General features: G+C 54.7%; 3 protein-coding genes across 5 annotated transcripts; all 3 read left to right on the forward strand.

Annotated features, from left to right (window-relative positions):
• Positions 1-712: 712 nt before the first annotated feature.
• gab3 (GRB2 associated binding protein 3) lies at positions 713-10,414 on the forward strand. Of its 2 annotated transcripts, none has more exons than XM_086160739.1 (10): positions 713-967; positions 3,259-3,568; positions 4,656-4,812; positions 5,271-5,776; positions 5,868-5,917; positions 6,269-6,494; positions 6,860-6,950; positions 7,225-7,315; positions 7,827-7,934; positions 9,251-10,414. In XM_086160739.1, exons 1-10 carry the CDS (start codon positions 800-802, stop codon positions 9,365-9,367), a joined length of 1,824 nt encoding a protein of 607 aa, XP_086016865.1. In that variant the 5' UTR covers positions 713-799; the 3' UTR covers positions 9,368-10,414. The 2 variants fall into 2 exon arrangements, with proteins under 2 accessions (XP_086016865.1, XP_086016866.1); XM_086160740.1 differs by having other exon boundaries at positions 717-967; positions 5,364-5,776.
• Positions 10,415-11,580: 1,166 nt separating this feature from the next.
• On the forward strand, positions 11,581-15,814 carry LOC147226551 (APC membrane recruitment protein 1-like). 2 transcript variants are annotated; one of them, XM_086161035.1, is made up of 2 exons: positions 11,581-11,751; positions 12,261-15,814. In XM_086161035.1, exon 2 carries the CDS (start codon positions 12,348-12,350, stop codon positions 15,177-15,179), a length of 2,832 nt encoding a protein of 943 aa, XP_086017161.1. In that variant the 5' UTR covers positions 11,581-11,751; positions 12,261-12,347; the 3' UTR covers positions 15,180-15,814. The 2 variants fall into 2 exon arrangements, with proteins under 2 accessions (XP_086017161.1, XP_086017162.1); XM_086161036.1 differs by lacking the exon at positions 11,581-11,751 and adding an exon at positions 11,768-11,924.
• Positions 15,815-15,964: 150 nt separating this feature from the next.
• zc3h12b (zinc finger CCCH-type containing 12B) lies at positions 15,965-26,965 on the forward strand. The gene is made up of 6 exons (XM_086161037.1): positions 15,965-16,315; positions 18,752-19,506; positions 19,578-19,717; positions 19,912-20,146; positions 20,523-20,629; positions 20,714-26,965. The coding sequence occupies exons 2-6, from the start codon at positions 18,902-18,904 to the stop codon at positions 22,144-22,146; spliced, it is 2,520 nt and encodes an 839-aa protein (XP_086017163.1). The 5' UTR covers positions 15,965-16,315; positions 18,752-18,901; the 3' UTR covers positions 22,147-26,965.
• The last annotated feature ends 620 nt before the right edge of the window (positions 26,966-27,585 follow it).

Below are 27,585 nucleotides of genomic sequence, written 5' to 3' on the forward strand. Positions count from 1 at the left end.
GTGGGTGAATGGTTGTATTGATTTGGTCTCGTGATGGACCCCAGTCGTACCCCTCTTCTGGTCCAATGTTAGCAGGTTCAAACACGTCTCCATATGTCCGGACCGGAAGCCAGAATGACTTAGAATCAAAAAGTCAGGTCTCAGCATGTCGTGGTCCTTATGAGGACCCCGGGTCACGGGGTGTTGAGTCGGGGGTGAACTCAAGCCTGTTCCCCTCTTGTGACCTGTAAGTCCAGGTTCTGCGGGAGAACCAAAACCAGAACCGAACCAGTCTGATGTTCCCAAAGCGAAAGCCGGGTGAGGTATCTGAGGGTTCGCCGTAAATATCAGCCTCCTAGCTTTAACCTCCTCCTGACCGGCTGGGGGTGGGGGGGACCCCAGCCACACACCCAGGGTTTGAAACCACCTGATCACGAAGGGTGGGGTGGAGAGTGCAGTGAACACACCTGTGATACGTTCACTGGCACAGCTTTAAGCGAAGGGAGGAGGAGGGGTCGGGGTGATGGGATGTGTCACGACCATCCAGCTGCAGCGGCCGGATGGGTGGGGGTGTGGGGGGGGGGGGGGGGTAAGCTCCAAACAAACCCCCCCCATTATGTAGACATTCAGTCCCTCCTCCACCTCCTGCAGTCACCAACGGCTGCTCCGTCCACTTCCTGGGAGATAATACCCCCCCTGTCTGCTCCCCCTCCCTTCTTCCCTCCCTTCTTCCCTCCCTCACTCCCTCCCTCTCTCTGTCACCGTGATCAATTTGTAGACTTCCTCCTTTCAGACTGCCGGGCTGGGAGGCAGACAGGATATGCTCTGCTCTGCTCTCAGTCTCGCAGCAGCAGCAGCGGCGGCGGCGTTGACGTTGGCGGCCGGGAGGACGATAACACGCTCTGCAGCGGAGATGAGCGCCAACGGGGATGTGGTGTGCTGGGGCTGGCTCATCAAGTCCCCTCCCGAGAAGAAACTCAAGAGATTTGTGAGTAAAAGCAGGCAGCAGAGGATGAGGAGGTGTTTACGCTGGTGTACGTGTATGTGTGTGTGTGTGTGTGTCTGTGTGTGTGTGAGTGGAATGAGGATTTAGAGGACTACGCCGCCGTTGCCGCTTACGGCTCGGCGTCCTCCACGCCGCCTTCCTCATTCCTGCGGCGTCGACTCACTTTTTCCCTGTCTTGTCCACGGACGTGGAGTCACTTTGTCGTTATGACAACAGGCGGGTACCGCCAACGTACCAGCATGTCACACAGCGAGCGTGGCGGCGCTCTGCCCCGGGGGGGGCGCCTGCATGAATAGCCCCCAGTGTTGTGGTGGTGTTGGGGTCATGTGATAGTGTTGTTGTGTGTGTGTGTGTGTGTGTGTGTGTGTGTGTGTGTGTGTGTGTGTGTGTGTGTGTGTGTGTGTGTATTGTGTAACATGGGAAGTCGAGTCAGCGGCGGCCAGACGCTCCGGTCATGAGCGCCAAGCAGAAATAGTCCGGCTTTATGATGGCGGTGCGTTCACTTCCCCTGAGTGATGAGGGAGGGGCCTTCGTCAAAACAAGAGCGTGTGTGTGTGTGCTTATCTGTATGTGTGTGTGTGTTTTGATGAGTCTGAGGGCGGGAAACTGAAAGTCACGGTATTTAAGCAAAGTTGATCCTGCTGACATCCAAAAACACAGGATGTGAAACGTCAAGTGTGTGACAGATGGAGTGGTGCGTTCAAGGGTCAGATCTCAGTGGCGGTGCGTTTAAGGCTCCGACTAGTGGCGGTGCTTTTGAGGGTCGGATGATTGACATGGAGTCTAGGGGGTCACATAAATGACTGTGTGTTCAAGGGACACGTCAGTGGTGGTGCATTTAAGGGTCAAATCAGGGGGTCAGATAACTGACATGGCATTTAGGGGTCAGGTCAGTGACAGAGCGTTTAAGAGTCATATTAGTAAATGCTGCATTTCAGTAATGCTGCATTTAAGGGTCAGATAACTGACATGGCATTTCAGGGCCAGATCAGTGACGATGCATTTAAGAGTCATATTAGTGGTTAGTTCAAGGGTCCAATCACTGATGGTAAGCTTAAAGGTATATGATTGACAGCTGACCCGTTCATGGTAAACCTCCATTGGCCCCGCCCCCTTGTTTGTTTATCAGCTCGGCGCCCTGTCAAACCGCTGCTGACCTCAGACCAGGCCTCCTGTGTTTTAACCCGTTTCACTTCTCCTTCAAAGCGAAACCAAGGCGGTTTCTTTTCGGAGAACAGGGCCAAGGTTCCGCGCAGTGACAGGAACCTTTTCTGGGTTCCCTGCTCTGCGGCGCAGAGCTTCTCAGAGCCTCGTAGGCCAACAGGAAGCAGCCACAGACACCAGGGAGGTAAAACAGACGTGAGCACCAGTACCACCAGGGAGAAAACTAGTACCACAGAGGAAGCAAGTACTACCAGATCAGGCCCTATTACTAGCACTAATCACAACTGTAAAGTCTCCTGAGTTTTAAGAAAGGCGCTTTTAGTAAAATGTATTATTATTATTATTATTGTTGTTATAATAATTATTATTGTTGTTGTTGTTATTATGACCAGGGCGGGTACGAGTACCACAGGGGCGGATACTAGTACAAACAGGTGTGGTACCAGTACTACAGTGTCAGGTATGTGTACTACAGGGACAGGTAGTAGTACTACCATGGCTGGCACAAGTACTTCTAAGATAGACACGAGTACTACCCTGGCGAGCGCTAGTATTACCAGGGCCAGCATCGGTACTACTATGCCTGGCACAAGTACTAACTGGGAAGGCGCTAGCACTATCAGGCCAGGCAATACTACTACTATGGCCGGCACTAGTACTACCATGGCCGGCACTAGTACTATCAAGGCGGGTACTGGTACTGTTAGTACTATCATGACAGTTACTAATACTATAAGGGTGGGCACTAGTACTACCATGGCTGGCACTAGTACTATCCGGGCAGGTGCTAGTATTACCAGGGTAGGCACAAGTACTATTAGTACGATCATGGCAGTTACTAATAATATAAGGGTGGGCACTAGTAATACCAAGACAGGTACTAGTACCACCAGGTCAGGAACTAGCACTACTTGGGTGGGAACGAGTGCTAGCAGGGCAGGTACTGATAGTACCTCTCATCAGGTCCACTTCCTCTTTACCTTCTGGGAAAGTGGAGTCGAGGTTCCACTAACCCACCAAATTATGAAACCGCGGCGGAGCGAGGTGGCGGAATCTGCTTCCCGTCGCCATGGCAATGCTGACGGCGTTGCTCTCCATCCCCCCCGCAGGCCTGGAGGAAGCGTTGGTTCGTGCTGCGACGGGGCCGGATGAGCGGCGACCCCGACGTGCTGGAGTACTACCAGAGTAAGAGCTCCAGGAAACCCATCCGTGCCATCGATCTGCGGGAGTGCGAGGTAGAGCGAGCGGAGATGCTGGACGGGCCGCTGCGGGTGAAGAGGGACCTCCAGGAGAAGCACCTGTTCGTGGTGCGCACGTCAGCCCGTGTCTTCTACCTGGTGGCCAAAACCCAGGAGGAGAGGAACAGCTGGATCAGCAGCATCAGCCAGATCTGCCACTTCGGTAGCCTGACCGACCCAGGTACCCTCCCCTCTGCGAGTGGTTTCCATGGCCACCGTCTCCGCCGGGGTGTTCGTTTTTACCCTTATTTGGCAGGAACGGACCCGGGGTGTATTGCGGGGAGAAGTTCCTAGAAAGCATCACCTCCTCTAAGCTCCCGCTTCTTCTGCAGAGTAGTAACCCTTTAGGTGTGAAATACAAGAAACCGCTGGTGTCTTATCTTGGACGTCCATAATCCCGACAGCATGAGAAGGAAGTGCCTTTCACAATAAAAGCTTCTCGGCGGCCAAAGGTTAAAAATAAATGGGCTAAATAAAGCCTGTCACGTCAGCGCCGGCGCTCCCTACAAACACGCCGTCACATGATCTCCCTCCACTCGCTGCGGCCAATCACAATCAGTCATCTGGGAGGGGGGGGAATAATAATCTGCTGGGATTAATGTGTATGAAAATTTCACAATCAGGCTTTTATTTTGACAGGGTGACACCCAGTGTGTGTGTGTGTGTGTGTGTGTGTGTGTGTGTGTTGGAGTGCAGTTGTCTGCATCACAGAGATAGAGCAACAAGCCCAGAGCCGCTGATAGGTTTCCACGGATATCGCTCTAAATCACACACAGACACACACACACATACACACACTCACACACACACACACACACACACACACACAGTAACCCCTCCCTCCAATCAGAACTTGCTATTCCTGTGTGCGTGTGTGTGTGTGTGTGTGTGTGTGTTCCTGACAGGTCTGTTTAGACCAGCCCGGTGACCCCACAGGGTTTTGTTTACAGTCTGGAACCTCAGTGGAGAACCAGGTTCCTGTCAACGTCCCCCGAGAACATTGTTTAGAGTGAAATCAAGCAAGATGTTCTCAGCCTGAGAACCTCTGCAGTTCTCCTGCTGACCACAGGGTTCCTCCAGCTGGTTCTTGGGGCAGATGTTTTTTTGACATGGTTCTCCTGAAGGTTTTGAGGTTCTGGGGTTCTGGCCTGGGAACAGTTCACTGAGAAGGCAGAGGTGTCCTTGGGACCTTCTTTCTCTGCGAGTCCATCTCCGCTGCTGCCAGGACCATCTGAGGAGGTCACGTTCTCCATGTTCTTTCCCCACAGAGAGCTCAGAGGAGGGCCTGCCCCCCACCCCCACCTCCCTGCAGCCTCCGCCTGACACCTCCGACAGGGCCTCGCTGTCCAGTCAGGGCGACTCCACCCAACCTCCAGACTACCTCTTCCTGTCCGAGTGCGAAACCAGGAGCACCATCAGCTGCAGGTCCGGGAACAACACACCAGACCACACTGGTCCAGATTAGACCAGACCAGTCCCAAATCAGACAAAACCATACTGGTCCAGACCAGATCAGATCAGACCAGACCAGACCATACCGGTCCAGATCAAACCACTCCACACTAGTCCCAATTAGTCCTGTCCAGACCACATCAGACAAGACGACATCACTTCAGGACACATTAGTCTACATCAGTCCAGTCTAGTCCAGTCCTTCAGGAGTAAATTACAGCTAAAGCCCAGAAGTAGCCGTCAAAGATTCCTGGATCACAGTGGGAAGGTCCTCATCTGAGGACGACCATGTTCTCAGTGTGTGTGTGGTCTCCATGACTGACAGTTTACCCGTCCAGGTTAAGCCCAGCCCTTTTGTGCCAGGGTCGGCTGTCTTTCACTCTGATTAGCCATAGCCCGTTGCGTCTCAGCATAGTTTGATCTTTGTTCAGGTCCACTGGGAATGCAGAACCAGCTGGTGGACTGCAGAACAATGAGATTCTGCTGTTGAGAACCCACGCTGACCCGAGTTCGTGTTCCTCCAGACACAGCAGCTTCTCCTTCTCCGAGGCCTCCCTGGAGCAGAGATCGGCGGATGACGCTGCAAGAGACGTCGTACCTTCTCCTTTCCACGCAGACTCCTCTTCCTCCACCCTCGCCACCTTCACTCCCGATCTCTTCGCCCCCGGGCGTCCGGCCCACCCCCCCTTCAGCGCCCCCTGCAGCTCCGTGACCTTATCGTCCTCTTCCTCCTCGGCCTCCAGTGTTTTCCTCTTTGACAAGCCCTACCCTTTGATCGAGTTGTCGGGCGAAAGGCAGACTCCTCCTCCGCTGCCACCCAAACCCAACCAACAGGCCGACGAGGGCCTCCACCACCTGTGGGCCAGCGTCCAGCCTCTCCAGGGCCGTAATCCCCCCAGGAGGACCTCGCTGTCCAGCCTGGACCATCTTAAAATAGGTATGAGGAGAAAATGACCGCTGTCATTTTGCTGTTGGCGGGGGGGAGATTCGGACAACATTCTGTGATGACGGAGGTTCTTTTCTGGCAGGAGAACCTGACATCAGATTGAAGAGCAGCAGGAGGCAAAGTCTCAACCTGGTAAGAGAGAGGAACCCCTGGAGGCGGAGCGCTCATGGTCGATTCACTGCGTCGATGTTGGTTCAAACCCATTCATGTCAGGACCAATGCAGGGTTAAGAGCAAGAACCAAAGTACTTATTGGCAGCCTGGAGAACCCTGGAGAACCCTGACTACATGGGTTCTCAAAGTTAAAGACAAACAAAAAGTGCCCCAAATTCAACCATCTCAGATGATGATGGGTCTGGTTCCTCAGTCTTGGTTCTCATAGACAGTAGAGCATCTCAGCATCTCGCTCTTGAGACACCCAGAACTTGTAGGTACCAAACATACCTCCTAGTCTCATAAAGTATTGGGTTTTGTCTTTGTTCAGCCCTTCTTCAGCATCCCTTGGGTCCAGAGCCAAACCCAGGATGACTCCTACGTCCCCATGTCCTCCTCCTCCTCCACCCCTCCATTAACACCTGAGAGTGACGGCTACATCCCTATGAGTCCTGCCACCTTGTTCCCCGCAAGCTGCAGCGTGGACTCGTCCCTGACCCCAGACGGCCTGACCCCGCCGCCAATCCACCGCCACCTGAAGCCGTGTCTGCGGCGAGGTTAGTGACTGACCGAGGCCTCAGGCTTGGACTCCAGAGCTCAGAAATGTGTCTTTATGTTTGGTCAGTGTTTTCAAGAAGGTGGAACTGTTGGAGCAACGAGAAAAATGAGTTGATACCCAGAACCATCTGGAAAGGACCCGATAGAAACCATTAAGAGGTCTGTGGTGGAGCCGTCAAAGGCTCTTCCTGATGGTTGACAGAACAGGAAGTCCAGAACTAGAAGCCCCCAAAAGGGATGCTCATGGTCGGACCAAATGTCCAGCCTTCCGGGTTGTGGTTCCATCTTTTTGAAGATCTCCCACCTTTGAGTCCGATGTGCTGATCAGACGGCTATATTGACCTTTGCCGTCCTGTGTCCACAGCTCGCCCTCCACCCCTGGACCTGAGAGGACTGTCCACCATCACAGAGTGTCCCACCCACCTCCCGCTGACCAGGACGTCCACAGAGTCCCGGTGAGGAGATCTGTCGGGTCAGGTGGGGGGGCTAGGGGCGGGTGATAAAGCATATAATGATCACATGGCTCGTCCTGAATCATCTAAGAAGGTCAGGACTTCTTTGTTGGAAATGCAGGAGTACGTCCTTTGGTTTCCAAGCTGGGGTTCTGAAAAGTCCAAGGTCCGTCTGGATGTTCTGACTCTGAGTAGTGCCTGTCAGAGCCTCTGCCTGGAAACCCTGCAGCTTCTTGGTTTCACCAACATCTGACCCTCAGCCTTTGTCTTCTCGCAGTTGCAGCTTCTCAACGAGCCGCCTGCCTCTGGAGAGACGAGCAGAGAGCGGAGAAGATCCCGTTGACGACAACGCCAACGGAACCTCGCTGGTAAACACCTCAGATGTTCTCCTAGATCAGAGGAGGGAGAGTCCAGGAGGTTGGGTTCTTCTCTCTCAACTAAAATGTCATGAATAACTGACACCAGATAAAGAAGAGACCTCACCACCTTGGCAGAGGTTCTGTGGAGGCACCAGGTTCTTCAGGCTCCATCCGTCTTAGGCCTCAAATACATAAAACTACCACACAGTCAGATCTGAAGAACACTCCTGGATGAAGGTGTCCAGGACAAGATTTATAAGCGAGTTCCTCAACCGGGAGGACTGAAAACCTGGACAATCAACAACTGACAATCTGGTCCTCCTTCTTCAGGAGACCACGGCCTCAGCCGGTCGGACCTGTGGGGCCTCCATGTTCTCCCTCCTGGGTTCTCTATATGTTCTCCCATGTTCTCCACCCGGGGTTCTCCATAGGCTGACCATGGTCTAACTTTGCCAGCATCATCAGTGTATTTGTGTGGTTTCTTCTCCTCCTGACTTCAGCGGTTCTTCTCCTCCGACAGGATTCAAGGTTCTTCCCATTTGACGGGACCGTTACGCCCAGCAGGAGCTCCAACCTGGACTACCTGTCCCTGGACTTCAACCCGGCTCTTCCCTCACCCCTGCAGAAGGTGAAGCTTCCGTTTCTCACCTATATCCAACATCTCCAGGATTCTCAGGCTCCAAAGCTGAGAACAGGAAGTAGATGTAGAAGAGCAGGTGTCCTTGTTTGGGGACAGTGGGTTCCTTATTCTGGATACTCCAAAGTATCCAGAATATCCAAAGCTGTTCATTCATTTCTGCTGTGAGGAGATGTTGAAGACTGTAAAGACCCGACATCCTCAAATGAGCACTTCCTGTTTAGCTGCTCGCTGAGCTAGTTCTTCTTATAGCAACTCCAACCTCCAACCTCAACAGCCAACACACTGCAACCATCGTGTCTAGACAGCTCAACACCAAGAAGGTAGACAACCTCATAGGAGGCCACCGAGTCACAAAGGGTTTAGATGTTCTTATCCGTCCAGATGACTCAGATATTTCAGATTTTTCTAACTGGAAACACCCAACACACTTCCTGTCAGTCCTGTTTCTTTCTAATCATTTTCAGGTAATCATTTAATCATCAGTAAACCACATGCTTATCTCCCACTACAAGAGTAACTGTGTAATACTGCCAGGAGTGCTTACTAAGTAGTAGTGACACAGTATTAACACAGAAATAACACAGTATTAATACGTATAAACACTCATTACATAGTATTAACACAGTATTAATACAGTTCATGTCAAAATCTTCTTGAGGTGGGAACTGGACTTGAATTTCTTCACTTGAAAGTGAAGAAATTTAAGTCGCCACCACAAGAGGACTACAACATGAGCTCACCATGACCTTGAGGACTGAGAACCTCCGCAGACAGTTTTGACACGGTATTAATACAGAAGTTACACAGTATTAATTCAGGTCGTGTCGAAATCTTCTTGTGGCAGCAACTGGACTTGAATTTCTTCACTTTCACCTGAAATTCAAGTCCAGTTGCCGCCCACAAGATTTCGACATGAACTCACCATGATCTGGAGGTCTAAGAACTCCACAGAGAGTATTAACACAGTAATAACAAGGTATTAATAAGTAACGGCATCGTAATGATACAGTTTTAATACAATAGTAACACGATAACACATTATCACTGAGTATGAACACAGTAATAACACAGTAATAGCACTGTATTAATACAATAATAACAGTAATTATACACCATAAATAAGTAATAACATGGCATTAATAGAGTATAAACGGCGTAAGATAGTAGGAAGTATTAATAATTAACATAGTAATAAGACAGTTATAATATACCTCGACAAAAACTGTTCAGATTTGCTTTAAGAACCGATCCAGGGGATCATCAAACCCCAGAGATCAATGCTCCTGTCCCTCTTCATCCGGCAGAAGCCACTCCTGTCCGAGGAGCACAGGGTGGACTACGTCCTGGTGGATGAGAAGAAGACCCAGGCGCTGCAGAGCACCAAACTGGAGTGGACCGACGTCCGCCAGTCCAAGACGTAATGCGGCAGCCGGGGAACCGGGAGAGCCTCCGATCGTTGAAGAACCATCGCATCATTCCGCTGTAAATATGAGCCACCTTCATGAAGAACCCAGAAGCAGATCTCCGCTGAGGAGAGCTCCCTATGACCCTGAACGCACCTCTGCTCCCTTCACCTGACGGAGTGGCGGAACCATCATTTCAATCATCCAAGCTAGAAGAACAATCTAGAAGGACCTCCTGAGAACCTGGAGACGTTCAGAATCAAGAAGTCGTCCTCACTGAATGACCATTTAAACGGAATGTTCTGAAGGAACATCTCTCCGTCATCACTGTGAATGAAGTAGTGAATGTGTCTGACATACCCTCCAGCAAGCCCCCCCGTCCTCAGTCAGGGACCTCCCAATTGGCCGTTGGGTTTTTTGAGCTAGTGTTGGACCAGAACATTAGCAATCACGAAGCATACATGTATGAAAACATGAGAAGACCTTGAGCTAGTGTTGGACCAGAACATTAGCAATCACAGACCATACATGTATGAAAACATGAGCAGACCCTAAGCTAGTGTTGGACCAGAATATTAGCAAACACGAAGCATACATGTATAAAAACACGGGCAGACCCTGAGCTAGCGCTGGACCAGAATATTAGCAAGCACAAAGCATACATGTATGAAAACATGAGTAGACCCAGAGATAGCGTTGGACCAGAACATCAGCAAACACGAAGCATACATGTATAAAAACATTAGTGGGACCCTGAGGTAGTGTTGGACCAAAACATTAGCAATTACGAAGCATACATGTATGAAAACATGAGCAGACCATGTCCCCGTCTGAGGACACGGGTCACGTGAGGTCACAGCAGGACCCCCCCACCCCCACCCCAACCCGCTCCACTAGAACCTCGGTTCTGTCTTGCACTGAATCCCAAAAACTTCACGACGTTCTTTGACTTTGAGCTGAAAAATCAGAGGAGGCAACGGAGGCTTTTATTTTGCTGCGTTCCAGGCATCCTGTCTGGGACCGGACGCGCTGCACTTTTGTTTTTAATAAATGTCTACAAAGGTCTCTCCTCTGATCTTTCTCACCACATTCAGTCATTCGTTCATTCTTTCTCAGTCATTTAGTATTCATTCATTCTCATAGTCAATAAATATAAATTCATCCAATCATTCTTGTGTTTATTAAATATTAATTTCTTCCTTCATTCCATTGTCACAGACAGTCTTCAGATATTCACTCATCTTCATTCAATGCTTCTCACTGTCATTAAATATTCATCCATAAATTCTTTCTCAGGGACATTAAATATTCATTCATTCTCACAGTCACGCAACACTCTTATTCCAACTACTGGAGGTATTTAGTCACCTCCTGGCCTGGGTTCTCACCATGTTCTCCATCTTCAGTCTAAAAACAGTCATTGCAGACTAAACTGTCCTGGGTGTGAATTAGAGGGTTAGATGATTGACAGCTGACCCGTCCATGTTAAGCCCCGCCCTCTCAGCCCAGGGTCATCTGTGATTGGCTGCAAACTCAATCAAGGTCATCCACTTTGGCGTGAGGGGCTTGAAACGGCGCCTTCAAGCGCCTCGGCCGGATCTTCTCGGCGCCTCCACCAGGGGCGGGAAGACGTGTCCGGTTGCCAGGCGACCAGCAAACACCAGCGCCGAGAGAGCGTGCGGCGGATCAGCTGACCGACGACCCGGGGCGCTTCATGGTATCGACATCGGCGTCTCTGCACCGCGGTGGAACAGTGGACCTCTGTGGACCTCCAGCAGACATCCTCTGCCGCTCAGGGTGTTGTGAAGGCCTCGCAGAACATCGGGATGCATGCAGCGTCCTCCACGTGGTCATTGACCTTCACGCCAATGTCTTCCAGACTCTGCCACGCTCTGACGTCACATTTAAGGTGTTCTTTTGTTTTTGTTTTTGTTTTTAGATCCACATACTGAATGAATGTCCTTATGTCTTCTGCTTCCTCATCCTCGGTTGATTCATTGACATTTGATTCTACCTTGCCATGTTTGTTTGTGCATATGTATATCTGTTTATACTATTTATGTTCAATGAAATTAAAAAAAAAAAGTTTTTAGATCCACCACAGAAGAAGAACGCGGCCTTCAACCGGATGTTTGAAGCGCGCGGGCCCCTCGTGCAGCCGCTACGTCACTAACACGCGCCCGGGAGGGCAGCGCGCCTGCGCAGCGCAGAGCTGCTGGGCTTCTCCGCGGACGCCCGGACAGGAGTCGACCCGCTCGGACGATGTAGGCTGGACGGCCCCGGTGCCGCGGCGCTGCGCCTGTTTGTGACGTGGCCGCGCCGCGCCGTGATGCATGTTGGCGCCCGCCGCCGCCGCCGTCGACCGTCGGACCGCAGCCGAGACCGGAGAAGCGTCTCCGCCGGTGAGTGACGTTGGCCGCTTAGCGCGCTAGCCCGTTAGCTGCCGTTAGCGTGTAGCCTCCATGCTAGCAGGCGGCGTCAGCGGTCGCCTGGTTTCGGCTAGTCCGGTCCGTTGTCGAGCCGTCATTGACACCCAGTGGCCTTTATTGAAGAATTCCCGCTCTTGTCTAAAAAAGTAAGTCACCGACAGGCTTGTCCCGCAGTATTTAAGGCTAGAGTTTCCCTGAGTTTGTTTACTCGGTGTCTCCATGAAGGCATTGTCTGGGTGAGCGAGCGGCAACCTGCTTCACGTCTACCTGAAGCTAACGCTCAATGCTAACCTAAAAAAATACCACAATAAAGACTCAGTATGTCAGTCAGACTCACCTGTCTGGGAATAGACTAGGATTGTAATTCACACAAGCGTAATCAGCTGCTTTTGTGATGAGGCGAGCAATGCTGTGTGTATACACGAACACACACCCTGGTTGAAAATGCTGTGATGTTGATCGTTGTTGGTCTTCTCTCTTAGTGCAAATGGAGGACGGACGGACCTTCTGGATGAGCGTTTGGCGGCGATGACTTCCCCCAGTTCTTTGGCCCTGTGAACGTGAGCGCCATGGCTTCTCGCAAGGCAGGCCAGCGTACGAGCGACCCCTTGGACGCAGCTCCGGCCTCGTGCGTCCCTTCTCCCCGCCGCCCCGACGATGTCACTGAGGAGCTGCAGTCACATGCGGGGGCTTCGGCGGCGAAATGTCAGAAAGCCGGGAAGTTCAGGAGGACAGCTTTGACGTTCTTCGGCGTCCGCAAAAGTATCTGCATTTTACCGAACTTCTTCGGGGGGCGCAGTAAAAATCCAAGCAAGTGGCCAACTAAAAAAGGACTGTGCAAGAGCAGAACCCATGACGGGCTCTGCAAGCTCAGCCAGGACGAGAGCCCGAGGAGCGGGTTCCCCGTGGCTGACTTGGAGTTCCACCACCAGAGGGACCCAGAGCTCCAGAGCGGCGCTCGCCACGAATGTAGTCTCCCCTCGGCTGAGCAGAGGTCGCAGTCCCTCACCCGGCAGAAGAGGGGTCTGAAGGGCCTGTTCCAAAGCTTCAGGCACCACAAGACCCACAGGAACTCCGGAGCGGAGAAGATGGCGGAGATGACCCTTCCCGACTGTCAGACGGCCGTGCCCGTTGCCCCAGACAACGGCGAACCGTCTGTCACTGAGTGCCTGCGCCCCCAGCCCGATGTGCCTGACACACAAACCTCTCCGGCGGGTTCTCCGCTGGGTTCCCAACACGCCTGCACGGGCGCAGAGCTTCTGGAGGAGAGTGTGGAGCAGGAAAGCCCGAAGTCCGAGCCGGACGGTCACGCGACCGATGAGCGGACAGAGGAGCTGGGCCTGATGGTGGCGGTTTCGGGCGAGTTCGGGGACAGCTCCAGGGGTTACAGCGAACCATGCCTGCTCCTGCAGATGATCCCCGAGCCCTCACAGAAGACCGAGACCCCCGCCGGTTCCTCGGACCAGCTGAACCTAATTTACGGGGAGGTGGCTTCACTGAAGAGCTTTGACTCCCTCACCGGCTGCGGGGACATCATCGCTGACCAGGAGGACGACAGCATCGCGGAGAGCGCTACGTCAGGAGAACGCAGCAGGAACGGAGGCAAGAGGGCCTCCTGCTATCTCACCTACCAGGGCGGAGGGGAGGAGATGGCCTCGCCCGAGGACCTGGACGAGCAGTGCCTCCGGGACTTCTGGGGAAACAAGGGTGGTGAGGATGTTTGCTGCTCGTGTGACCGGGACAACGCTAATCCGACGTGCTCCCACAACATGGACCTGCTGAACAGCAACAGTGCGCGGCCAACCGTTACGGCGGACACGTCATCCTCGGCCGACGTGCTCACGCCTCAGAGCGAGCACCAGGAGTCGGTGCCTAACAGCGACGAGGGCTACTACGACTCCACCACCCCGGGGCCCGAGGACAGCCAGGAGAAGGCCGACCGGCTGCCAAGGGACAGCTACAGCGGCGACGCTCTCTACGAGCTGTTCGCTCCCGACGAGAGTCTCCTCAGCCCACGCTCGGAGGGTAGGGCCAAGGTCCAGGGCTCCGCTGCCGGAGAGGCGCCGCGGCCTGATGCCGCCTTCGTCCCTGACATAAAGCGGTTACAGATAGCCAGCGAGCTGTACGGCGTGGATGGCTTCCCGGAGGTGGCGGGGAAGGCAGGGGCGGCGCGGAGCCCGGTGGGCCCACAGGACGCCGACTGGAAGAAGAACTCCAACCTCAACAGGAACAGCATGGACCTGGATGAGAAGGGGGATACATCCACCTCCGTTGGGTCGGCCAACGGCGACGGCGAGCAGAGGCTCAGCAGCGAATCGCTGGACAGCACGTCGGACCCTGAGTCTGAGAGGCTCTGCGAGTCAGAAGAGCTGCGTCTCCAGGAGAACGCGCCCACCGTGCTTGGTAACCTCAACTCCCAGGCGCCTGGTGTCAACGGCGCCCTGGACGATGTCCATACCGTGTGCTTCTCCCAGGCGCTGGTGGACTACACAAAGAACTCCATGATGCTCAGCAACTTGCACAACAGCGTGGCTGGTCTGGAGACCAACTCGACCTTCACGCCCAACATGCGGGCCTTACCCGCCATCGTCACCTTCGACGTGGTGGACATGCACAACGAAGGCGAGTACGATGAGCAGATCCACATGGAGCTGGAGGAGGACATTTCCTCGCCCTACCAGGAGTTTGAGGAGAGCTACCTGCAGAAGGATGCCTTCGCCGAGTGCGACTATCAGATGTTGGACCTGTACGAGCAGAGCCTGGTCGGCGGCCCGTGGGCCATCTCCAGCCTGCCCCGCCACCTGGGCCTTGGCCAGCCACTAGGCGGCACGCTGGCCCTGGACCGCCGGAGCAGATCCTTGGACACGGAGAGCCCGGAGGCGTCGCTTCCCGACACCTATGGGGAGAACGTCATTCCATGTTCCCGCGACGACACGGGCTCCAACAGAGACTCTTACTTCAAGAAGAATGTACTGCCGTCGGAGCTCGGTGGCAGCGGCGGCAGCGGCGTGGCCTTATCGTGGCAGGCGAGGTCAGAGGTGGCCCTCAGCCTCTCGCTGGCAGACGGCGAAGTCCGAGGTCTCAACCGTAACCCCCTCCGGATGTTCCCCAGTTCCCCCGGTGGGCCCTTCCTGTCCGCATCACCGCCGGACGTGTCAGAGCGAGCCTCTGGGGACGCCGTGGCCGCCGCTGAGCTCTACGGCAGGCAGATTCACATTCCTCTGCAGGCGGATCCCTGCTTACCTCTAGGCTCCTTCCTGTTTGCTGGCGAGGCCGCGGGGGGAGGCCCGCCGGCCAAAGCCGCCTCCTATCAGGGCTACGGCCCAGGGGGGCAGCAGGTGGCCAGCAAGGAGGGGACGCCCCCAAGCCGCCCCCAACCCCCCTCCCAGGACCACCGCTAATGGGTCGGCCCTCCCCCCTGGGGTTCCATCAGTAGTTCGTGCCAATGAGTGCTTTGTTTGCATCAGAAGGAGTGGGCGTGACTTAAATGTTTACTTGAACCGGCGTCTCTGAGACCACCTCCCCCCCTGCAGGAGCTGAATGTTCAGGTGCACACCTTCACAGATTCATCTCATCGTCTTGGTTTGATCCGCTCATGCGTCGGCGTGGCCTCCGAGCCCCGCGCCCTGCAGGGGGAAGAGCTCCTGGTGAACGCCGGCAGAGTAGATCGGTGGGCCATATTAAATCTCTTTTATTATGGGATGTTGTTGACGTCTGTTACTTACTGCTGCCGCTTTGTTTATTGCTTCTCTGGTGCGGTGTCTCATGGCATCGCTCAGCCAGAGGACATTTGGAAAGGAGATGTCCAGATGTTCCTCCGTGGACCTTCATACTTCCCTGTGAATGTTCTATCGGTGAAGATGTAGTTCTTTTCTAGTGCCATGGAGCAAATGTCCATGGGTTTGTATTTATACTCTCAGCTGTTTGTATACTGTGCTCAGAGTGGTCGTCACCGTGGGATCACATCTTCATGGAGACCCGTCCTGTCACAGTAGAAACTGCCTTACACTAAAATAAACAGGACGAGATGTTTGACCATCTGATTCTTCATGTTCTTCACCGTTACCACAGCGTTATTTGTTTCCATGATCTGAAGCTGAGGAACCGAGCGTCTGACCATATCTGCAGGAGATCTGGAACTCTGCACCAATTCCCCAGACGTGTGTGTGTGTGTGTGTGTGTGTGTGTGTGTGTGTGTGTGTGTGTGTGTGTGTGTGTGTGTGTGTGTGTGTGTGTGTGTGTGTGTGTGTGTGTGTGTGTGTGTGTGTGTGTGTGTGTGTGTGTGTGTGTGTGTGAGAGAGTGTGACCCTGTTCACACTCGTCCAGAAGAAGGCACGGACATGCGCGTCGACGTGGACCAGGAGAGGCGCCTCGTAGCGCGGCTCTGATTGGACGCGTGTGGCGCGGAATTCTGACCCGGTGATTTTTTTTTTTTTTCCGCTGATTTCCGTCCCGGTATCTGGCAACCCGGAGCGAACTGCGACAGCACCAATGGCAGCGCAACATCCCGGTCGGCGAGCGGGATGACGGCAACAAGGTGAGATGGACGCCGCTGGATGTCCGCCCCCGGAGCCGCGTCGGCCCCGTCGCGGTCGTCCGGAATCGGAAACGGCCGTAGACTTCACGTCGAGGCGCCGGTTGCGTGCTAGCATTCGCTCTGCGGCTAACAGCTGCTTGCCCACCGATGGAGCGGTAGCGTCGTGAGCTAGTCGAGCCGGCTAGCACGGCGGGCTAGCTACCCCGCTCCGCCGGCTCCAGACGCCCGGGGAAAGGTTGACATTTGTCGCCGGTGGTCCGAGTTCAAATGTGAGGCTTTTAGTTTTGTACCGACCGGGAACCAGCGGGCGAACCGACGGCGGAGGCCGTTCGCATGGCTAGCCAACATGCTGACTCCGCTCAGTAGCGGCTAGCGTTAACTTGTCCAGCTGCCGGACAGGCTAACGCCAGCTAGCGGCGCCCGGACAGGCAAACGCTAGCTAGCAGTGCCCCGGGCCCGGCGCTGCCAGGCGGGCACCTGGTCCCAGGTTGTCTCCGCCGATGTGACAGCGGCCCTATTTGTCAGAAAATACCGATTTTAACTCGACACGCCGCACCTGAGTGAGATTTAACACGCCGTCACGACGTTTAACCCCTCTTCGTTCGGCCCCTCGCGTCCCAGGATGCTGCCTGCTAACTGACAGCCGTCTCCGCCGGAGAGGGGGCGTTTGTTTTTAAAAAAGTTAGCGGCCGACAGGGAGCAGAGAGCCGGGGGCCGGCGGGGTGGCAGCCCACCGGAGGTGCCGCGGAGCTGGACACCTCACCGCGGGTACACCGGGGTGTTAGCGTCAAAACACCACAGAGCACTCATCTGCTGAGTACTGCGGTCTGAGATGAAGTACTTGTTCGTCCTGCCACATGAAGTGAAGTACTGGAGATGGAGCAGAGGAAGCAGTGTGAGCTCACTGAGATGGACTGAGGACCATCTGACCCTTAGGATCTCCAGGTTGGACACGTCCCCTGCTCTGCAGGAGCTGGGAGCTATCACTTGTAACAGGAAGATCACATCCTCTCTGGTGCAGAGGTGAAGGTGCTGCTCCAGGAAGCCGGGACACTTCCACAGGTTCAGTGATCTGAACCACTCGAGACTCTGCTCGCTATTTGGCAGGCTTGTTGACTTCTTAAAACAGACCGTCGTAATAGTTTGGAGCAGAGCCGGACCCTTAAACGGTTGGACGCCCATTAATAATCCCGTTATCATAAACATCCCCGACCCCACACTGAGGCCTTCACCCGGGGGCTCAACCCTGGAAGAACGTGGTCCTTCACAGAGGCACAAGGCAGGACATGTGTTTGGTTCCTCCCAGTGGGAAGCCCTGGTGGTCATGTGACCCTGGCCCCATCAGGGACCTGAACACCCGTTGCTATGGGGAGATGTAGATGGTTAAAACCGTGCGAAGACGCCGCACTCCCATCTCCACGTCCGCGTGGGACGACCCGGCGTTTACTCTGTTCCAGGCGGTGTTCCCCGCTCGGCCTCCTCAACGGAAGCCGCGGTGCCTTCTCCTCCGGCGCTCTGCGCTCGCCGGCTGCCTGGAGAGACACGACGAGCCACGCTCGCATTAGTCGTGACTCGAGGAAAGGAGTTAGCGGATGACACGGCTGTGTTGCTAGGCAACACACATCACAGGCTGCGCCTGTCGTAGCTGGAAGCTGGACGGCTGTGTTGAATGTGCTTCCACGGCATCGGGGGGATGTAGCAGTTTGTCATCAGGATGAGTCTGGTGATGAGTGTGTTCTCACCCCCCCCCCCCACCCTACACACACGGACACACACACACACCACCCTCTCCACCAGCCTGTTGGAGGAGGAGCTCTGCTCAGGTTATGCTGCCCAAGGTCCGAAACACAGCCTCCTCCTCTGTTATTGGTCCAAATGTTGCCGAGGCGTCCATGCGTGTCGTCGGGGTGACGGGTCCAGAACGTTGACTGATTCTGTGCGGAAAGACTCTCCCGAGTGGACAGAGATGGTCTCTGTCCTTGGTGCAGGCAGAAGATCCACCGCTCCGGGTCTATGTTCTTCACTCTGGTTTCCACTGGTCAGTGAATGCAGCAGGTATTAATTCCCGTCGGCATTGAAGAAGAGGAGGTCACCGCTCCAGACCTCAATCAGTAAACAGGTCATCAGACACTTTGAAGCAGGACAAGACCAAAGTTGTCCTGATCTCCGTGGATCCACCAGAAGCTTGAAGAGGCACTCGTCCTCACATATTCATCAGCTGAGTTGCGGACCTCCTCGCCGCTGCCCCATGTGTTCCCCAACTCTGGTTGCATGGTCACAGATGTGTAGAAGAGTGCCTCGCTGTAGGTTTTACCTTTTGACCCTTCACCCTTCCTCCAGGTGTGAAGATGTTGAAAGCTCTGCCAGGTGCACAGTGGTGTGTCTCCTGCTTCTGCCGGAGGCCACTGATAGGATTGTGATGTTTGTGTGTTTCAGGAGTTACTAGTTGACCGTGTGAGAGGAGGCCAGCGCACAGAGCTCACAAACATCCACTCCAGACATGGCTGAGGTCCCCAGGCTGCCGTCGAGGTGAGGAACCATGGGCTGGAGGTCTGAGGTGCCGAGGCGAACCTGACAGCATGGTCCATGTTGGAGAAGCTCACAATGGAAAAGCCGTGCAGGGAGGAGAACCTTGACCTCGGCGAGGCACAGCATGCCACAGACGGGTCGGACGACGGAAGCAGCTCCGACAGCGAATCCGAGGAGCAGCGGCGCCAGAAGGTCTCGGTGAGCAGCGGCGGCTGCAAGAGGAAGGAGCCGCTGGCGGTGACCAAACCCCACCGCCAGCTGTGCCGCTCGCCATGCCTAGACCGGCCCAGCTTCTCCCAGAGCAGCACCGCGCAGGACTTCCGGGAGGATGACGGCGGCGCCTGCAGGGCCGCCAGCGACCGGGAGTATCAGACCAAGATGGACTTTGCTCTGAAGCTGGGCTACTCAGGAGAGCAGGTGGAGGTGGTGCTCCACAAGCTGGGGGCGGCCGCTCTTATCAACGACATCCTGGCTGAGCTGGTGCGGCTGGGCAACAAGGTGGAGCCGGAGATCCAGCCCTGTGGCGCCGCCTCCTCGTCCGCGTCCCGCTCCCCCTGCGTCAAGGAGACCGCCAGCCCGGAGGTGTCGGTAGAGGACGAGTCCACAGACACCTACGACAACCTACGGCCCGTCGTCATCGACGGCTCCAACGTGGCTATGAGGTAACGCGCCGTCCTGTTACATACTCCTTTGACCATGTCCTCCAAAGTTCTAACACCCGGTCTCCTTTCAGCCATGGAAACAAGGAGGTGTTCTCCTGCCGCGGGATCCAGCTGGCCGTGGAGTGGTTCCTGGAGAAAGGACACAAAGACATCACCGTGTTCGTCCCCGCCTGGAGGAAGGAACAGTCCCGGCCCGACGCCCTCATCACAGGTACACCTTCTCTCGCGATGACCTCCATCTCCCAACCGTCTATCTTAAGTTTACACCTCCAGCCGGGTGAAAGCGCAGGACGTCTCCTCTACTGACATAGATCTTTGAAATCAATCTCTGGTTCTCCGGTCTGGTTTCAACCCCGACCGGAAAGGAATCCCTCGGCGCTAAAAAACTGCGATCTGTCTCTTCAGACCAAGAAGTCCTGCGGAGGCTGGAGAAGGAGAAGATCCTGGTGTTCACGCCGTCGCGGAGGGTGCAGGGCCGCAGGGTGGTGTGTTACGACGATCGCTTCATAGTGAAGCTGGCTTTTGATTCTGATGGAATTATCGTGTCCAACGACAACTACAGGGACTTACAGAACGAGAAGCCCGAGTGGAAGAAGTTCATAGAGGAACGGCTCCTGATGTATTCCTTTGTCAATGACAAGTGAGTCTTCTGACACCAGGACCAGATGGAAAGCACTAGAACTTCACAAAGAATAGCAGGGCTTCATAGAGATACTAGAACTTCATGAAGAGCGGTAGTACTTCACGGAGAGCCTTAGAACTTTACAAAGAGTATTAAAACTTCTTGAAGAGCCTTGGAACTTTACGGAGGGTTTTAATACTTCCCAGAACTGCATGGACTGTCACAGAATCTTTTAGAAAGAATATGGTAGTTGTAGAAGGTACTCATTGAGATTATTACCCTCTCACTCTGGTTTTAGTCAGTGATTTTGAATGGGCCCTCTACAGAAGTAAAAGTACAACATATCTGGATCTTCAAACCGGCCTCCAACTGTGGACCCTCTTCTTGCCTGCAGGTTCATGCCGCCCGATGACCCTCTGGGGCGTCACGGCCCGAGCCTGGAGAACTTCCTCCGTAAGCGTCCTGTGGTTCCTGAGCACAAGAAGCAGCCGTGCCCCTATGGTGAGTTCCACCGCTGCCTGTCTACCACCGCCCCCCCCCCCCCCCCCCCGATGTTCTTGACCACGTGTGTTCTCCTTTGAAAAGGGAAGAAGTGCACGTACGGACACAAGTGCAAGTACTATCACCCGGAGCGGGTCAACCAGCCCCAGCGCTCGGTGGCCGACGAGCTACGGGCGTTCGCCAAGCTGTCCGCGGTGAAGACCATGAGCGAAGGGGCGCTGGCTAAATGCGGGACCGGGCCGACGACCGCCAAAGGTGACGGCGTCTCAGAGGTGAAGCGCGTGGCGCCCAAACGCCAGTCGGACCCCAGCATCCGCTCGGTGGCCTGCGAGCTTCCGGAAGCGCTGTCCGTGGTCCGGAAGTCCGAGACTAATTCAGTGCCTTCCCTGGTGTCGGCGCTGAGCGTGCCCGCCATGCAGCCCGCCAAGAGCCACGCCGCCGGGGCCCTGAACACCCGCTCGGCCAGCAGCCCGGTGCCGGGGTCCCTGCAGTTTGCACACAGCTCCCTGGAGCACATGTCCAGCGTCCAGTACCCGCCCATCCTGGTCACCAACAGCCACGGTGCCTCGGTGACCTATGGCGAGCAGTTCCCCAAGTACGACTCGGTCAGCGACCACGGCTACTATTCTCTGCACAGTGACTTCTCCACCATGAGCATGAGCAGTATGCACAACGTCGACAGCTTCTGTAGCATGGAGCACGAGCAAGGCGCCTACCAGAGGACCCCCGGGCCCGGTCCCTGCCCCGAGTCCCGCCTCAGCCACTCCAACAGCGACTCCTTCTCGTCCTACGGGGACCTCTACCCCGGCTCGGTGGACGGCTCTCTGGAGGACGGCATGAAGGGCACGGCGCCGCCCCCCGCCCAGTCCAGGATGCAGGCTTTTTCCCACGGCTTCCGACACGAAGCTCTGACTCGGGTGCAGAGTTATGGGCCGGAGGAGCCCAAGCAGGGCGCCTGCAAGCCGTCAGGGGCCCACCTGGCGCCGCACATACAGCACCCCGCCGTCGGGGCCAGGTCCAGCTGCCCCGGAGACTACCCGCTGACCCAGAACATCCTGCCGCCGCTGTCCTCCCAGCCGGCACGCTCCCTCGGCATGACTCGCATGGACAGCATCTCCGACTCGCGGCTGTACGACAGCAACCCCATGAGGCAGAGGAGACCGCCCCTGTGCCGCGAGCAGCACGCCAGCTGGGACCCTCTTCCCTGCGGGAACGAGTCCTTCGGGTACCACTCCTACCCGCTGAGCAACAGTCTGATGCCCTGCTGCGAGCGCGTCATGGTCCGCAGCATGCCCGACAAAATGGAACAGATCTGGAGCTCGCCCTGGGAGAGCCCGCCGGCGGCCGAACACCAAGAGCGCTACGTGATCCCAGACCACCAGTACCAGACTTATCGCAACCTGTGCAACATCTTCCCCGCCTACGTCGTCCATTCGGTGATGGAGAAGAATCCCCACCTGACCGACCCCCAGCAGCTGGCGGCGGTCATCGTCACCAAGCTGAGGTCGTGTCACTGAGGTCCGACCCCGGATCCGAGACGGGAAGGGACTTTCTCCGCAAGGAAAGGCGCTCGTACCATGTTGCGACACGCGTGCTACCCGTGCAACATCCGCCCTCAGGAGATCCTTTTGTTTTTCCTTTGTCTCCGGTGGAGAACCCTTCAGTTCTTTGTCAGCGTGCTGGAAAGTGTGAGACCTTCTGGCACGTGAGGTGTGAGGCACTAGTTTACCAACACGATCCTTACTTCTGAGCAGGGGCTGCTGAGCTTCTTCACATTGTTTGACTCTTACCCGGACCCTCGGGATGTCCCGGGGGCGGAGGTGGACCCGGCTCCTGCTGGTTCGTCTCCGGCTGACCGGCCTGTTTCCCTCCGTCCTTTGCAGTTTGGTTAAAGACTGAGCTCGACGTTGTGCACCTTCTGAGAACATCGGTCTGAGGAGCGGCTCAGAAGACAACGAGACGTCAGCGAAGCCCTGGAGCTTTTCAAGGGGACACGCCGGTGACGTCTGGACACCCGCTTTTCCCGCTGGATTGCTTTTTAGGTTTATCTTGTTCTCCAATGGTAGACGGGCGCCTTGGCAAGTGTGTCCACGCCCGTCTGCCCCCATTGCCGCCGTCCTCTCACATCCCGTGAACGTTGTCGCAGTGAGTTGCGTCTTTAAGCCCTGCGATGTTTTCCCGGGTGTCGTCCTGGAGCCGCGTTCATGGACCTCCCCCGATGTAGCTCTCGAGGTTCTCGTCCAAGGGAGACCCCGTGGGCTCTGCAGGATCCCGCCCAGCACAGAAACCCGGTTCCTCCTGTATTTGCCTTACTGAGTGTTGGCGGCGTGCGGTGTAGCTCTGCCGGCGGGCAGGCGCGGCTGTGTCCGGGCGCGTCCTGCCCGGCAGGACCGGAGAACCCGCTGTACAGTACCATCCCCCCTTGCAGAGATGTTCCTGGGAGGTACGTGGAGACCTCGCCGCATGAACTCCCGTGTTTTCAATGGCCTTAAATCTGAATGACCTCGCGCTTCAGTCGCCGCCGCCCGCGTGGGCGGAGGACGCCCCGCCGGACGCACAGCACTAGCTCAGTATCTCCAGAGATCTATTTTCTCAGCCTCACTTTCAAAAGCTACTATTTTGGTAGGGCCTGGTCCCGAGCACCGGAGAGCAGAGGCCTCCTGGACGGAGATCACGTGCACGCCTGTCTGTACACAGGACTCGCACTGAAGCCATTCTTTCAGAGTCATCGATAAGCTGCTAATCAAAGCCAAAAAAAAAAAAAAAAAAAAAAAAACAAGCTCCAGTGTCGGAAGGAGACGGGAGGAGGTCTCGGTCGGACCGGCGGGTCAGATTTGAGGAGAGCCACCTTTGGATAGGTTCCTTCGGTCCGGTCTACAGCATCTCCGTCCTACGGGACGCCAGGTTGTAGAGTTTTCCTATTTATATACTTGTCGTGCCAATTCTTTTCCTTGTGAGAATATTATTATATAATATATCAGTATGAGCTCCTCCACTGGGCTCCTTGTGTTCTGGAGGTTTCTTCAGTCTCAGAGACTTCTCCATGCACTTAGTAGACCAGTTCCTGGCGCCTCAGGAGAGAGGAACCTGAGCGGCCGGGTCGGATCCGCGATGGTTTCCCTTCCCCGATGCGACCGAAGAGCCGGGGTGGACGGACGAGATTCTCCTCCGATGAAGTAGTCTTCATCAGATGTTCTTTGAGGAGCAGGAGGAGGCGGTGCCTGAAGCCTCCTCTTCGGCCCGGGTGAAAAGGGTAGCTTCGAGCATGGAGATTCATAAGCAGGTTTTTATTTCAAGCGGAGAAGCTTCTTGTCTCTTGCTTGCAAGGTTAGAGGAACCCAGAGAAGGGATTTATTGGAGGAACGTGGGGTTGGAGGTCCACGGTTTGCACAAGGTTTCCATGAAGTTAGGTGTTCCCTGGGTGCTGGGGCCAGCTGACCGCTCAGGTCTCAGGAATCATGTTCAGAGGAGCAGAGACTCAGAGCGTGAAGATGATGATTAGATTTCAGTGATACTTGGACATCTGACCATGAAGATGTTCAATCATCCGTGTGTGTGTGTATGTTTATGTGTGTGTGTCGGGTTGGAGATGGAGGCGGAGGTTCTGCTGTTGCTCTCAGGATGGTTCCTTCCAGCTGGTGGAGGTGACAGATGTTCGTTGGGTTCCAGCAGCTGGACGCTCAGAGCACAAGTCCCAAAGATAAGGGGTCTTCACCTGTCTACCAGAAGGAACACTGGTGACACCTCCGGACGGAGTGTAGTTGGATAAGGTTCCAAACAGTCTGCAGGCATGGAACCAATCGCTGATGTTCCCTCCATCTTGTCTTCAGGGACTGAAGGAGGTCATGTTGAGGAAGTGCCCAGGTTCTGTTCTCTGAACAGAAACCTCGGTTCTCCTGGTGGCCGGACATGTCCCTGCCTGTGTTGGACCTGGTTCTAGACCATCTGCAGTTCCATTAGTCCAGACTGAAACTCCTTCATCCTCCTCAGGGTCTTCTGACATCTGTAGGTCACCAGTTGAAACCCCTCAAAGATCCCTGGAATCAGCAGCAGAACCTCCAGAGCCGTGAAGCTTCTCATCCAAGGGCTGTTTGAATGGCAACAAAACACAGAACACTGGAGATGGACAGGCGGTGTCTCGTTCCAGTGGCCCAGGTGTCCAGGTCAAAGAGAAAAGCCCCTTGGTTTGTGGATCTTCCCGGGTTACTCCTCCCCGTGAAGCTTAGATGTTTATCTTGGGTCAGGTTCCGTCACACCAGCGGAGAAGAGTTCACTCTTCGTGCTGTTCTTATTTGAAGAATCTATCTTCTGAAGTGCATAGAGAAGCCTACTCCTTCTCTGTGGTTCTTCAAGCCCAGAGGTCTTATGGAGGCGAAGCTGGTGTTTGAGCAGCGGAGAAACTAAACCCCTGAGGGAGAACTCTGTTTTGACTGTGTCCTTTTTCTGGACCACCTCTGGGCTCGGGTTCGGGTCTTCACCATGTAGAAGGATGAGGTGGTGGTGTCCTTGAGAAGGTGGGCCAGGTGTTTCCGGGTCTCCTGCTGTCACTGTTGTTTCTGGCATTTGGCTGAAGGTCTGCGTGCTGTCCTCCGACCACACCCGCCAGCCGAGGTAGACTTAGGTAGACCCAGGAGGTAGACCCTCCTGACCCTGGAGGGACTCTTCAGTTTCTCTTGTCTCTATGGAGACAGTTGGTCAAAGGTGAAGTCGTTGATGGTCGATCAGAGTATGCTGGTTGGCAGACGGACGGGTCTACTCCCCTTGACCTTCTTGTTATGTCAGGGTGTTGATGAAGATCTCACCGGACTTCACTTCCTCCGGTGGCTGGAAATCCCAGCGGAGATGCCTGCGGGGAAGGCGGAGGGGATTTCCAAACAGAAGGAGGCAGGAGAAGGTGTTCAACCAGACAGCTGATTTATTGATGTGGTTTGATCAGCGGGTTAGTCACGGACATCTGGGATCAATAAGGCCTGGCGGCTGGTCCAACAGAACCCCAGCACTGACCCGCCTCTAGAAGACCCTTATTTGGAAACCACTTTAAATGAATGCACTATTTCCCTCCTGCTTGTACAGAGAGCATGAGGGGAGGCAGGCCCCTCTCCTGCCTCACCCCTCACCCATTCCCCTTGTGAGCAGAGGCGACCCTCCCCTCCAGTCTTAGCCTTCCCCCTGTGAGGGGAGGCAGGCCCCCCTCCTGCCTCACCCCGCCCCCCCGTGAGGGGAGGCAGGCCTCTCTCCTGCCTCACCTCTTCCCCCCCGTGAGGGGAGGCAGGCCCCTCTCCAGCCTCACCTTCACCCTGCAGTGGTCCACGACCGACCTGAGTTCGTTGATACAAATTGTATCTCTACCTTGAATGTACTGGAAGGGTGGTGTTATTTTATCATCACGTATGTATGTATGTATGTATGTATGTGTGTGTGTGTGTGTGTGTGTGTGTGTGTGTGTGTTTTGCAACCCCACGGTCCACCCCCCCACCCCTACCTGTCCGTTTTTAGCAACTTTGCTCATTTTTAATACCCCCCCCCCGATAATTTTCTGTTGAATAAAAGATGCCAAAGTTATTACGGGATGGCGTTGTAAAATTGCTGGCAGTGTCTGACTGACGGCTGGACGTCCACATGTTCTCCAGATGTTTCTCCACATGCCTCCAGGCTGTGCTGGATGACTCCTTTTAACTCTCCAATTATTAATTGTAATCTATTACATTGTTGGCCCGTGGGGCCACTTTGCACGCCTCTGTCTGCGACGCCATTTTTGCTATTTGAGCGGCGTCACGACCGTATCGTCGAGGCGCACTCGCCATCGGCCATCATGATTTACGGCCGAGACCAAAGGGAATTTTTAAAGTACACATTATGTACAAAAACACAACCTGTGGTGGTCAAGTACTCGTGAACCTCTTGCAGTTCTTGTTACCATATATTTACAGTATTTACTAGTTGTTGTACATAATGCCACAACAAGAGGTAAACACACACACGCACACACACGCACACAGTGTCAAACTCAGGTTTAAAAAGTTTCAATTCACAGTGCTGTGTTTGGACATTTGAGGAACACAGCTGTGGCTTTTCTGAGCTGGTGTGTGTGTATGTGTGTGTGTGTGTGTGTGTGTGTGTGAGAGTAGACCGCCGTGTCTGCAGTGTAAAAAAACAAAAAGGGAATCACGAAGCTTTCGGTGTTGTGACGGTCCGCCGTGTTGTGAGCCACAGTGAAGGTGGCTTCTCCAGAGCAGACCATCCAGAAGCAGAACATTTGGGTCAGTGGGCTCAAAGGAAATGTAAGTCTCTATGACAACACGTGTTTCTCACCATCAATAAACAATTCTGTTCCAACCCTTGGCATGTGTGTGTAAGATTGTTTTTTTTTTTTATCAGCTTAAAAAAAGACGTTCTGAAGGTTGCCTGTGGAGCAGAGGTTACCACCGCTTCCCCCACAGCCACATGGTCCCTGGTTGGATTCACACAGGGTTCCCTCCTGGGTGGAGTCTCCATGTTCTCCCTGTGTCTGCCTGGGGTTCTCAGGGTTCCACCCACAGTCTAGACATACAGGAGTTTCATGGAGATCCTTCAGATCCACATGTCTAAACATGTGGATGTTCTCCAGATGACAGAACAAGGGTGAACTCCGCCTCTTGTCCAATCATAGCCCAAGTAGGCTCAGCCCTATAGAAGATGAATGAGTGCATTTGAAAACACAATGAAATGCCTGAAGTTCCAGGAACCTCTGAGGTCCTACAGGGTGGAGCAGGAAGTGATGTCGCAGCCCGAGGATTCCTGGTCAATAAGTCGTCCTTGAAGGTGGTGGTGGTGACCCCGGTTACTCCTACAGCTGAGCTTCGGGATCAGGTGTTTTGAAAACCGTGATGTACCAATAACCTCAGATGTGCTCCCTGATCTGGCCTGGCTCTGAGTAGAGACCCTGCAGCCAATGGGACGAGCCGCTGAGACCCCGT

This window comes from Fistularia commersonii, chromosome 15 (assembly GCF_037954325.1).
Source record: "Fistularia commersonii isolate RoL2024-O1a breed Wild chromosome 15, RoL_Fcom_v1.0, whole genome shotgun sequence".
Lineage (NCBI taxonomy): Eukaryota > Metazoa > Chordata > Actinopteri > Syngnathiformes > Fistulariidae > Fistularia > Fistularia commersonii.